This window comes from Astatotilapia calliptera, chromosome 7, assembly GCF_964374335.1.
Source record: "Astatotilapia calliptera chromosome 7, fAstCal68.1, whole genome shotgun sequence".
Classification (NCBI taxonomy): domain Eukaryota; kingdom Metazoa; phylum Chordata; class Actinopteri; order Cichliformes; family Cichlidae; genus Astatotilapia; species Astatotilapia calliptera.
This window is the reverse complement of record NC_137428.1, coordinates 39,604,004-39,617,334: the sequence shown is the minus strand read 5'-3', so window position 1 is coordinate 39,617,334 and position 13,331 is coordinate 39,604,004. Positions and strand designations below refer to the sequence as shown.

The 13,331-nt window shown below is 44.0% G+C and overlaps 1 protein-coding gene and 2 non-coding genes across 3 annotated transcripts; all 3 read left to right on the top strand.

Annotated features, from left to right (window-relative positions):
- Positions 1-1,087: 1,087 nt before the first annotated feature.
- LOC113027512 (U6 spliceosomal RNA) lies at positions 1,088-1,193 on the top strand. Its single transcript, XR_003273074.1, has one exon. It is a non-coding gene; the product is annotated as a U6 spliceosomal RNA (small nuclear RNA).
- A 1,663-nt stretch (positions 1,194-2,856) lies between these two features.
- Positions 2,857-2,962, top strand: LOC113027511 (U6 spliceosomal RNA). Its single transcript, XR_003273073.1, has one exon. It is a non-coding gene; the product is annotated as a U6 spliceosomal RNA (small nuclear RNA).
- A 3,714-nt stretch (positions 2,963-6,676) lies between these two features.
- smyd1a (SET and MYND domain containing 1a) lies at positions 6,677-13,206 on the top strand. The gene is made up of 10 exons (XM_026174601.2): positions 6,677-7,019; positions 8,379-8,555; positions 9,340-9,553; positions 9,646-9,776; positions 10,090-10,128; positions 11,053-11,239; positions 11,316-11,408; positions 11,519-11,682; positions 12,686-12,854; positions 12,934-13,206. Exons 1-10 carry the CDS (start codon positions 6,883-6,885, stop codon positions 13,024-13,026), a joined length of 1,404 nt encoding a protein of 467 aa, XP_026030386.2. The 5' UTR covers positions 6,677-6,882; the 3' UTR covers positions 13,027-13,206.
- The last annotated feature ends 125 nt before the right edge of the window (positions 13,207-13,331 follow it).

The following is a 13,331-nucleotide window of genomic DNA, read 5'->3' as shown; positions in this document are numbered from 1 at the left end:
GCTAAAGCCGTTCACCATCACCTGTCCTCCTTAAGATGGGAGATTGTGGGAAGAAACCCGTTATAAGCCTGAAAGTCTGATCAATATTTTATTCTGGATTTGTAGGTTGACCCGACTGGTTTACTCCGTGGTGTCATGAGTCATCTTTGTGACCTTGTTAATGATTTGATCAAAGTAATTTATACTTTTAGTGGACATCTGTGATGTGGCTGATTTCCTCCTTTCGCACTCCCACTATACAGCTTGTAGTCAGACAGCGATGCCCTGAGATTGCTAAATATTACAATTTTTATACGGAGTCTGGTGAGGTCTGTCGTCTTAAATCAGAGACTCTTATATCTCAGTGTCGCCCTTGTGTGGCAGGTTGGCGGAGCTGCAGGTTTTGTTTTTATCATTTAAACAAAAGCAGACTTCCTCCTTCAGTTTAACGCAGGAAAATAAAGACAGCAAAGCAGTTTTTAGTCCACACATACACTTAATGTTCAGAGGCAGCATTCAGTATAACAATAATTAAGAGAGGTTTTAAAATAGAGGCCAGATCAGGAGCTGTTTCAGAGGCAGTCAGCAGCAGAATGAGTCCAGGTCCTGCTGGGATTCAGAAAAACCTCCATATCTGAGTCCTGATGCAAGATCCAGACCCTGTGGAGGTCTTTCTGTTTGAGTGCAGCAGGGCCGGGTTTCTCTCTCCTCCCCCCTCCTGATGGTGTCTCTCTCCCAGCCTGCAGGGCGGGTGAAGGTCAGTCGGGGGTGGGAGGAGGGTTGTTGAGTCGGCTTTTGTTCTGCTGCCTTCAGCCGTCCAATCAGCAGCGTGTGAGTACAACTGATCTGTGTATATTACCCACAATGCCTCAGTGTGTCTCACGGGCTCAAAGTGAAAGCAGAGAATGAGGAACAGACTCAGACTGGCGCTCTCTGAGCCTCTGTGTCTTCTTACAGATGTATAACCGACCCAGCAGCACCGAGACATGTTTCTGCTGCAGTTTCCCATCAGTTTAAACGCAGTTTAAGCCTCTTCCCACTGTAACCGTGACTCAGACAGCTTCCGTGACGGAGGGCTTTAAATAGCTCCCGGGTCCTTGGAGCTGTCGTGTTACTTCGGTAGCACATATACTAAAATTGGAACGATACAGAGAAGATTAGCATGGCCCCTGCGCAAGGATGACACGCAAATTCGTGAAGCGTTCCTCATTTTCTCTTTTAAAAACACGCACAAAATCTGTGTTTAATCATTCTTTAGCTGACTGACTGTAGCTCCTGTGCGCGCCAGACTTCGTTCAATATTTAGCTAAATTACTGTGTCTTTGGTTTGTAATCAATAAAGCGAGTTTTATATCAACCCCAACGTTGTACATGAATTATGCAGGGGGGGGGGGTTAATAAATTCGGCGATGGTTGTTGGTGACAGAGAGTTTCTGCTCTGCAGAGCTTTGCAGCCCTCATGTAGCATCCCAGCCAAATGTCTGAAATAAAAAACATGAAGTTCAAATATTTCCCACAGTGTGAGCCGATTTCCTCAGGAGGTTGTGGAGCTAGAATAATATTTGAAGCCGTATTTTGCAAATGTACGAGTTTGTCTTTTGTGAATTAATACAGAGCATGTTCATTTGCTGTAATAAATGTGTTTTTTCTGACCTACATTTCAAAATTAAAAGCACAATTTTTAACTGTCCAGTTCTTCAAATGTTAGTGAAGCTGGGCTAAAGTCTTTCACAGTCACCGGTCCTCCTTCAGGCGGGGATTGTGGGAAGAAAACCGACGTCTACTGAGCTTGGAAAGAAAAGCGTCTGGACTTCTTTAAGTTGCTTGAAGACGTTTCACCTCTCATCCGAGAAGCTTCTTCAGTTCTAGGGTCAGATGGTGGAGAGTCCAGAAGAAAACCGACATAAACCTGAAAATCTCACAAATATTCTACGCCGGTTTGTAACCTGGTCCAACTAGTTTAGTGCAGGCTGTCATGAGTCATCTTTGTGACGTTGTTAATGCTTTGATCAGAAGTAACTGATAATTTTAATGAGATTGGTGATGCGGCTGATTTCCTCCTCTTGCAGTCACACTCCTCAGCTTCGCGTCCACACAGCGACGCCCTGAGGCAGCCACTGGAACTGCGGCTGGTGTTTTAAGAGATAAGAGATAACGCTTTATTGTCGTTGCAGTCATACCTAGTGCAATAGTACAATGAAATTGCAAAACTGTCCCACGTTGGCAATACGTACAACACAACACAAACAAGAGAACACAACACAGTAACTTAATAAATAAAAAGAATGAGTGTATATTTTTATTGCACATTATTAGTATTATTTTTATTGTCCATAAAGGCAGATATTCAGGTCAGCTTGGACCTGATTGGCTGCTGTCAGCTGTTAGCATTGATTAAGGCTATTGCACTGTTGTACAAGCTGTCCTGGAGTCTGTTTGTCCGCGACCTCCGCAGCCTGAAGGAGCTGATCCGCGTTTTTGCCCACAATAAGCTGAGATTCTGAAATATACTATGTGCCGAGTAATGTTTGTTATTATGGCTCACATTAAGAACACTATTACTTTTGTTCTGCTGCCTTCAGCCGTCCAATCAGCAGCGTGTGAGTACAACCGATTTGTGTATATTACCCACAATGCCTCCGTGTGTCTCACGGGCTCAAAGTGAAAGCAGAGAATGAGGAACAGACTCAGACTGGCGCTCTCTGAGCCTCTGTGTCTTCTTACAGATGTATAACCGACCCAGCAGCACCCAGACGTGTTTCTGCTGCAGTTTCCCATCAGTTTAAACGCAGTTTAAGCCTCTTCCCACTGTAACCGTGACTCAGACAGCTTCCGTGACGGAGGGCTTTAAATAGCTCCCGGGTCCTTGGAGCTGTCGTGTTACTTCGGTAGCACATATACTAAAATTGGAACGATACAGAGAAGATTAGCATGGCCCCTGCGCAAGGATGACACGCAAATTCGTGAAGCGTTCCTCATTTTCTCTTTTAAAAACACGCACAAAATCTGTGTTTAATCATTCTTTAGCTGACTGACTGTAAAGTTAAATCATGCAGGAAGTGCCTCTGACTCCGCCCCCTGGTGGTACACAAGCAGGCGATGGCAGCGGTGCCGAAACATTTAAATTTTAAGATTTAGGATTTTTGTCCACATGCTAAGTTCTGCTTCTCCTGCATGACTTTTACTGAGATCACAGCAGGATTGTAACATGAGATCAGTGTGAAGTTTAAAGCCGCACATTATGCTGTAAACGTTCCTGATCAGAGGCTGGTTCGGTGCTCAGAAACGTGTTTAACAGCAGTTAAGTAATATTTTTATATTATTAAAATATTTATAAAATTAATGAGTGCGTGTTAAAAGAGAGAGAGGGGACACTTAAACGCTCTGAATTGAAATGTAAACTTTGATCAGAGTTAATGAAGTTTTTATATCCTGTTGGTCTCTGAAGATAGGGTTAGTGTGGATAATGCTTCAGTCCTGTGCCAGGACCAGAAGTACACAAATACTTAGATACTCAGAAGTACAGAACAGCCTCAGGGCGAAGCTGAAGTACTGATTTATCTTTAAAGAAATGGAGAAGTTGAGGCTCTGAAATATGCTTAAAGGTTAAAACGGCAGCAGATTTCTGTAACATTTGTTATGTTTAGTTCTTTATAGACTCGTTCACGCTCGGCCTGACTCTCCTCAGACGACTGAGCTAACCTGTAGTAAGCAGTGATAAAGTGTGTCTGTAGAAAATGTCCTTCTCATTCTGCAGTGTTTCCTCCTGACATGGAGGCCACGGACCGACTCCTCAGTGTGACTTAATATCTGAAATGTGTGGTGGAGTGTAAAGACCTTCATCACTGACACTGATGTTTCTAATTGAACTCCATCATATGACTGTGAATATCTCAAAAATTGGTCTGAGCTGAAATCACACAGAAGTGAACTCTGTTATCAAATCAGGTGTAATTGTAATTCAATCATGTTTGCACTGTTTGACCTGTTGAGCTTGTCTTGTTGTTTACATGCATGTCTAAATATTTCTTCTACCTTGTATATTTTATATTTTCTTCTGTTTTTGCATTATTGTTATTATTGTTCTTCGGTATGCTGCATCTATTGATTTATTCCTTCTCTTTCTACTTTGCTGCTATAACAAAGTGAATTTCTGGGACTAATAAATTCTTTCTTATCACTGTGATGGAAATAACTGTAAACAAAGATGGCAAATAGTTCTTTCTTTTTTAAAAAGGAGTCTGGAGACATGTCACTGTGCTGGTGATATCCATGTCGATGATTTGATTTGATGAAGCCTTTATTTGTGACTTGCAGTTGCCTGCAGCAAAATTGGACCTCTTGCAACCATACATACATTACACAAACTTCACATTGGGGAGACAGGTCAGAACAGGTAGCGTAAAGAACAACAATGAAATGTACAACACAAAAGGGCAGTGGAGGAGAAAAAAGAGAACTCTGCTCAGACTGAGCTCCTGATAGGGGATCAGTATGAGAACAGAAAACAAAAACTCCTCAGCACAAAAATCTTCACACCATAACACCATGGAAACACGTGACAAGCAACAGGGATGGGTGAGTAGGGTCAGAGTAAGCCAATGCAGACGGCAGCATCAGGTCATCTCTGCGCGTTGCAGCTGACCCACCGTCTGCATCGGAAGGGGGGAAGAATTGGAGGTGATGACGGTGGGTCGGTCCCCTCGTCCAGAACGTCAGCTGACATCTTTGAGCTTGATGCCTGCTGCTGCTGCAGCTACTCCACCCCGATCAGTTTTGTGTAACTCATCACACGTAGATCTCGAAGTATGAACGTCATTTATACTGTGAGAACAGAGCAGCTTAAAGGTGAAACCTGTGTACACAGCAGGCTTGATCAAACCCACGTGAAGACTAAACACCTTTGGCTCACCTCATCTGGTCTGGCAGTGGAAACCAGGGCTCAGGTTGGACGAGGTCAGGAACTGCTCGGTTATGGTGGAGGAGCCACCAAAGATGGAAGGGGAGCCTTGTGAGGAGTAGCAGCAGGAGATGGCACCTCCGCAAGCTGATCCAGGCCCTGTGAGACCTCCAGCAGCCCCTCCTGTGACTCCTGGTAGGAGCTGGATGTGGTTGTAGTGAGAGGCTGAATGAAAGAGAAGTAAATGTTTTAGTTCATGAAGCGTTTGATGTTTAAATTGAAGAGAGTGGAAGCTGATCAGACTGCAGAAAGAAACCATTTCTTGTTGGTTGGTGTAGCTGGTGTAACAAACCCTCTGAGGCATCCACCTCCTCTGGGCTCCGCAGCCTGCCCGATGTGGACCAATGACCTGGACTTCTTTGGAGGCTTCTAGGATGAGGGTCCCAGTGGGGGCTCTACCAGATGTTAAATGCTCCTTCTAAAATTAGGCATGAGTATGAGATAGTAAATGCAGTGATTAAAGAAAAATCTAACTCAATATGTTTGGTTTTAAAGCACTTTGGATGTGAAACAGAGAGAATTTGACACAGTTTTTAGTAATCTGCTCACTCTTTCATCAAAGCCTTCACTTGTAGAATCAGGTGTTTTATACAGTGTGATGTATGCAGCGAGCACAGATGTTATGATGATGAGCTGGATCATCCTCTCACAGTGGAATAAGTCACCGGATGTACAGCGTGAACGGTGCTCGGTTAACACAACACTGACCAACACTGTGTGCCGACTTTAAATCCTCCACCCGTGTGTTAGATAAACATTGAAATCACTGATTCACACAGTCACAGAAAGAAAATCACAGAGAGCCTCGTGTGAGTCTGAAATAATATAATTTAACTGTTTTTCACCATTATTTCATGAAAATAAAGCAAAGAAAGACTGAATAAATCGGTACTCACAAGATCCTCTGGAGCTCTGCCGATGGGAGGGTCAATGAAGAAACTGGAACAAATCCTCGAACTGTGTTGCTAACAGGGATGTTGAAGAGTGCCCTCTAGTGGATAAACTCTGACAATGATACTCACAGCACAGATGAATGGTGTTTCTCTCGTCTCTTCTTTACTTATTTAGATTTACAAACCATTTTAAATGCTGATGCTGATAAATCAGGTTGTTCAGGCTATACCACGTATTAGTATTGTTTTAAGGACCTTAATCACAGCCTGTAACCAATGTACATTTACTGGAAATATCATTTATACACGTTTTCCTCATACTGGTGCTGAGCGTGCAGCATCCACAGCATGAAACAATTCACACCTGGATTCACTTTCTCATTGGCTCTGCCTCTTCGCTACTTGTCCTGAATCTTTTAATACTTTTATTTGCACATGTGACCAGTCAGCATGACTGATATACACTTTATTGGTTATTGGGTCAGCAGTTATTTCAGACTCATCACTTTGTGGATGGTGTGACTTTAAAACAAGAATAATGTAGTTTATTGTTTTAAATATGAAGCATGGCTTTGTATTTCTGTCTGTTTTCCAATGAAAATTAACACTAAAGTGACTTTATTTCTATTTATTTCATAAAAGAAGACTTTAAAATCTTCTTTTATGTGTTAATGAGTGTAAACTGGGTGCAGTCACCTCCACTCTACTGTAAAAAGCAAAGATAAAGTCACTGAATCTGTTTCCTGTCATGTGCCTCTGACAGACAGCCACAGCTGCCCCGGACCAAAATACCACTGGGGGAACCGACCCAAACAAGGGGTACCCACATGCACCACCTCATACCTCCGTCACCTCCCTCCCTCTCTTACCGCTCTGCTGAGGTGGTTCAACCCCTTCAGGGTTATTTTTGGCCTCTGCAGGGGTCGGCCTAAGAGGAGAGAGAGAGGGCACCCGAATGTTAGTGAGAGTCCTGCACTCCCTCAGCCTGTCCCGCCCTCGGCTGCTTTCTCCTTCCTCACTGTCTCCTCTGTGTTTTGTTTGCCCGGCACAATGACTGTAGGGAACATGGAGCGAGCCGAGCTGTTTGATGCCGGGAGCAAAGGTCGAGGCTTGAGGGCCGCCAAAGAGCTCAACACGGGGGAAGTGATCTTCTCCGAGCCCAGCTTTGCAGCTGTGGTCTTCGACAGGTACGGGTCTCCTGGTCGTTCTGGGTTTTGCATGAACATGTCTCAGGTGTACTCAGACTGTGGGCGTTGGTCACCATCTCAGGGTCGTGACCTTCCTTCTAGACCTCTGAATTCTATGACATCAGCAACACGAAGGCCATCGAGGTGTCATGTGAACTTGAGCGTGACATTCTGGATCCAATGTGAGGAGGCTCCAGCAGAAAGGATTATGGCACCTTTACAAGGTTTAACGTTCAGGTTATATTAATATAAGATCAGATTTGAGAGTGTAACGGCTTTTAGCATCATATATGGAACATAAAAAAGCACATTGTGGTTGGTTTCAGGTATGCAGTGATCTGCAGGTTGATTCTCACTGTTTAGTTTGGCCTCTGGAGACAGAAAACAGACCTGTCCCCGAAAATCTGAGAGGGATGGATGTTTGACAACGCAGCAAAAGTCAAACTGGGACACACAGGAGGCCATTGCGACGTCATTAGGAACTGGATTGATGTGGTCTGCTTTGCTGGTTTCAGTGGTTTGAATAAGCTGCAGCCATCTGAGTTTAAAGTCGTTCAAGCTTGGTTTTGTTTTTTTGGCGCCAAAGTTGACAGTTGACCTTTTGACATAGAAAATGACTCTTGTGTCCAAATGTAGGTAAAAGAGAAAAGATTTATCCAGCAAATTATTGGAAAACAAACATCCAGAGAACCAGTTTGTTTTTTCTGTTCCTCTACGAGGACATGGAATCTTTGATCTTTATTGAAACTATGAGATATTATGATGAGGGCCTGCAACTGTAATTTCATACAAGAAGGTAAAAATTTTATGCCTTCGTTAAATGAACTAAAGTTATTGGATCTCAGGATCAGGCGGGAGCTGATTCCTGATTTTTTTTGAGCGTTCTACATGTTTGCTTTGGTTAGTAATGATTTGCTGATGGCTAAAATCAGCTGGTATTAAAGGGAACACTGGTTTGTTGATGTGCTAGAATACCAGACACAGATCTGGTAGCAGTGTTAGTGTTACAGCCTTATAAGAGCTCGTATCTGCAAGACGGCAGCTCACCGAAGCAGGCATGTACTGAGGGTTTCTGCACAGTGTAAGGCGGGAGCTGTCCAAAACTACAAAGAGACTGAGGACGCTGTAAGTGGTGAGAGGCATTAACAACGCTGCTTGGCGTTGTTTTGGACCGGCACAGAGGGCTAAACAAACAGTTTACACACAGACCTGCAAACTTCTGTGAGGTTTAAAGAATGATAAAGAAATGAGAATCAGGGAAACTAGAAAAACAGCTACATACTTTCATTATTCTCTGAACATAGGAGCACTCCTCATCTCTGTGATTTTACCATTAACCTGTCTGTGTTTCTCTTTCAGTTTGGCCACCCAGGTGTGCCACAGCTGCTTCCGCCATAAGGCCAATCTGCACCGCTGTGCTCAGTGCAAGTTTGCCCACTACTGCGACCGAACCTGCCAGACCGCGTGCTGGAACGAGCACAAGCAGGAGTGTGGCGCCATCAAGAAGCTCGGCAGCGCGCCCAGCGAGAATATTCGGTAAGAAAAGGTGCATGACAGAGACCTCTGGGTTTCCCAGATCATCGAAAAATGTGCTAACATCTGAAATGTTTTTGCTTCCTGGATAAATAAAGTTTGTAGAAGAGAAGGGAAATAAACTTTGTATGAAAAGACAGATTTTCACTCCCCTTGAACGCTTACAGACTTCACACATTCCCTGCAGTTAAGAGCTGTTTACAGGCCGCGAAGTACCAGAAAGTGTGCTTAAACTAAGATTTATTAATACCGGAAGTGATGTTAAATGTGATAATGCAAGGTTTGTCCAAATGTGCTCAATCTTGTTTTGTATTTGGTTACTACCAGCAATCCCATTTATCTGTTATCCCCAAATTACCTGTGACTCATCTAAAGCTAAGATTGGCATTGGATTTTGTTTTAGCCACGTGCTAAATAGGTAAAGTTTCTTTTGGGGTGGGGTTCAATTGGGGTGTTCCAAATTAGGTGGACCAACCCAACTAAAAAGCTTAACCAAAGTCTAAATAGGTCATTGGGGACCTGGTTAAAGCCTTTGCTGCTGTCATGATCAGAAGGTTGAACTTCCAGGTATCTGAGGCTAATAAATCAGCCAGGCTGGGGGTTTGTGTCACATGATTGTTTTAGAATTGTGTGTCTACAACAAAATCCCAGTTACACCTGGAATCATTGCACTACATCATGCGTTTCCTGCCAGGTTTATTGTTCTGGACTATGATCTGGCTGATATTCCCAGGAATCTTGGACATGGATGAATGAACCTTCAATTTCCTGTTTCTTCCTGCGACAGCTTGGCAGCTCGTGTGCTGTGGCGTATGCACAAGGACACGGGCATCGCTTCCGACAGTCAGCTGATCTCTGTTGACCAACTGCAGGAGCATGTGGCCGACCTGGCCGCCGAAGACTTTAAGCAGCTCCGGGCTGACGTGCACAAGTTCCTTCAGTACTGGTCTTACGGGACGAGGCAGCACTCTGTCGACTATATCTCACACATCTTTGGCATCGTTAGTGTTTCATCATTAATCACCAAATCCAACATCCTAGCCCTGCCCCTGCTTCTTCTTACCCTTCCTGCCATCTGTGTCTGTTCTTGCAGATCAAGTGTAATGGATTCACCCTGAGTGACCAAAGAGGGCTGCAGGCTGTGGGTGTGGGTCTTTTTCCCAACCTGTGCCTGGTCAACCATGACTGCTGGCCTAACTGCACCGTCATCCTCAACCACGGGAAGTACGTATCCGAGCTGCGGAGCCCTGCTCCATCATGAAATAAACCTCTCAGGGTCATTTCATAAAAAACACTACAATTTGAAAAAATCTTAATGAAAGCACGCAGAATTTTATCCTCCTAACACTAAGAAGTTGTTTATTATGTGTCTTTTGCGCTTGTGACGACTTAATTTACAGATATATATGGAGGCATACATTAGGGAAGTAAAGTACAGTAATAAAGCCAGAGTCTGGCAGATTTAGTGGACCACACCGATGCTTTACTTTAAACAGAGTGCAGCGTATAAACGTCTGACTCTCTCTTTTCTTTGCAGCCAGTCAGCTGTGAGCTCTGCTCTCCACTCTCAGAGGAGGTATGTTTTGCAGACGTTCACCACTCGTTCCGACATATGACTGGCTTTAGTGAGAACACACAGAGACACACGCCAGTGTTTATTCCAGCTATAACGCAGAACGCTACATACAGTTTTATTATCTTTCTGTTTCTCCTGTGAGGCTGAGGAAAAAAACACAAATATTAGACTGAGGTTAGAGTTGCAGTTCCTGTGATGTCCACTGGAGGCTCCCTCGAGAAGTGCACAAGTCCCCATAGGACTTGTGTTAAAATATACAACTTCACAGCAGAAATAAAAATGTTTACAGCCTGGTACAAAATCAGTTTTGATCTCTGTGGATAGTTTCCTCTTCATAGCATCTGTGCAGGTTTGGTTGCACTAAAGAAGTTCTTAGACGTGAACTGCTTTTCCACAAGAACTTTTGAAGTTTTCAGTTTAATAACACAGTGTCTACAGGATCCACCTAAGGCTGTTAACCACTAAGGTTGCATATAGCTAAATATCCACGTTATTTCAAATATAGTGTATCCAAACAGTAGCCAAAACGTCACTAGTCTCAGGGCTGCATTAGGTTTTTACCTTACAATTCTATGATTATAAACAAGAGATCAACCTGCCCCATATCTCTAAAAGTACACTTGTATGCAGAGATCATAGTGAACATGGACTAATCAACTTCCAGGATTCAAGATATTCAGATAGGTAACAAAGTCCAGTTTCCTCCGCTATAAAACAATTTACATGCATCGTGGTGTCCTCAGAGTTGTCCCTTAAGACGGTTGATAACCATCGTAAACCCTCACTGGGGTTTACTGAGACTCTACACATGGAACCAAATGTCTTCACCAAACTTAAAGAAGTCCAGTCACTTTCTGTTCAAGCTCCTTAGACTACCATGACCTGGATGACTGAGAAACACCATCCGGTCCTTCTCTGTCCCAGGATTGAGCTACGGGCTCTGGGGAAAATCCCTGAGGGAGAAGAGCTGACCGTGAGCTACGTGGACTTCCTGAACCTTTCGGCTGACCGCCAGAAGAAGCTAAAGGAGCGTTTCCACTTTGACTGCACCTGTGAGCACTGCAGCAAGCACATCGAGGATGACCTGATGACAGCGGGTGCAGACAGCAAAGTGCGAGGGCAAACATTAGACTGTTTTTAAAGTGTATTTTCAGTTTATTACCTCGACTTTTCTCTCATTCTCTCAGCCATCTGCGGATAAGGTAAAGGAGGTAACAGTCTTCAGTAAGGAGTCTTTGGAGAAGATTGAGAAGTCACGTGTTGAGGGAGATTACAATGAGGTACACCACGCCCCTGTCAGCTTCCTTCCACCTAACCCTCTCTTGATGACTGTTGCCATGCTTTCGTTAACTCCTTCAGTCTAGTCAGCATCTCTCCTTTCCTCTCTCAGGTGCTGAAGTTGTGTTATGAGTGTCTGCAGAAGCAGGAGAATGTCCTGGCAGATACTAACCTGTACAAGCTGCGAGTGCTCAGCATCGCCAGCGAGGTCCTGTCATACCAGCGGTCCTTCGCCAAGGCAGCAGACTACGCCCACAGGATGGTGGAGGGATACAGGTTAGTGCTGATAATAGACTCCGTATCATATCAACATAGCCGCCAGGTTTGAGAAGTGAGGCCAGTCTGGAAGTGCTTCCATGAGGCAGACCAGAACAGCACATTTAGGAGTCCCGATGTCTGCTAAACTCTCTGCAGACCTCCATAATTAAACTTTGGTAGGTCATGCATGGGAGCTAGGGTCTAAAACCATGTGTGAAATGGAAGAAGTTTGGAACCACCAGGACTCTTCATAGAGAAAGTGACTATCTGAGGTCTTGATTGGGGAGCAACGATGAACTGGTTATTCCAACAAAGCTTCCTCTGAAGAGATTAGGGATAGCCATCTCAGTAGCTCATTAATAGGGCCCTTCTGTTAGAACAGCTGGAAAGACCCAGACTATTAGACCTGATGAGGCAAAAAATTCAGTTTTGAGGTAAAAAAAAAAAAAAAAATCAGTCCCTGCCTGTAATCTGCTAAAACTGCCCCTATAGTAAAGCATGGTGGTGGTAGCATCATGCTGTGTGGTTGCTATGTTAGTAACTTGGACATGGAGGCTGGTGTAGACTGAGGAAAAAGTAAATAATACCTCTGGTGTATACTGGGTTTGCCCCAGCACCTTATCCTGGTAGGATGTGTCCTACACTTCACTTAGATTGCATCCAGGTGGCATACTAGTCAGATACCAAAACCGCCTCAACTGCCTCTTTCAATGTGGAGGAGCACAACTCAAATGGTTGCAAACAAAGGCTACGTTCTAACGCTTTTTATCTGCTGCTTCTGAGCTTTGAAACAGTCCATCACTTCATAACAGATCTGCCTAAACATCAGCGCCTTTTAAATGAATGCATGAGACACTACTTCAACCTGGCCTGTAATCCTGCTGGAGCTCAGAGTTAATGTAAAATAAATCTACAAATAATAAATAATTTATAATATATACTCATTGCTTTAGAGTGTGTATGTAAAGCATCTAAAACGTTGATTTTGGATGACTTTCGCCCCCTTTGCTTTTGGAAACAGGAAGTTGTACCACCCCAATAACGCCCAGCTGGGTATGGCCATTATGCGGGCAGGTGTCACCCACTGGCATGCAGGGCAGATTGAGGAGGGCCACAGCCTGATCTGTCAGGCCTACCGCATCCTGATGGTCACCCATGGATCCAACCACGCCATCACCAAAGACCTGGAGGTCACAATGCACTCACATGTTTGGTCTTTAAGTGCTATAATAAATTGTAAATTCATTGATTTCACTGTTTTTGCTTTAGGGGATGCGCACACAGACCGAGCTGGAGCTGAAGATGTTCAAGCAGAACAAGGCTGCGTACCAAACCATGAGGGACGCTGCACTGAAGCACTGAACACCAGAAACCTTCACCGCTGATGCTCCTATCTTAACTGTCCGCTGACATGTACATACCGAGTCCCCTAAAGCTCTGCAAACAGCCCCTGAGCAGAGATTGATCTGATTGCAAAGCTGCAGCTAGTAATGCAATATGCTGCATGTATGTACAATAAAAGTGGAGATACATGTGCTGTAACTACAGGCATCATTAGTGTTTATCATTCAGTGTAAATTTTATCTGCCTGAGTAATGCATCTACACAGCTCGCCGAGCAAGGACAAAGTTGACACTCCTGCTTCTTGTTGAAATACAGTCTCACAG

Bases quoted from the DNA above. Each gene is read 5' to 3' on its own strand.
- smyd1a (XM_026174601.2), top strand. From the start codon at position 6,883: ATGACTGTAGGGAACATGGAGCGAGCCGAGCTGTTTGATGCCGGGAGC. The intron at 7,020-8,378 runs GTACGGGTCTCC...TTTCTCTTTCAG, and splicing joins GCAGCTGTGGTCTTCGACAG to TTTGGCCACCCAGGTGTGCC. The intron at 11,240-11,315 runs GTGCGAGGGCAA...TCATTCTCTCAG, and splicing joins CAGCGGGTGCAGACAGCAAA to CCATCTGCGGATAAGGTAAA.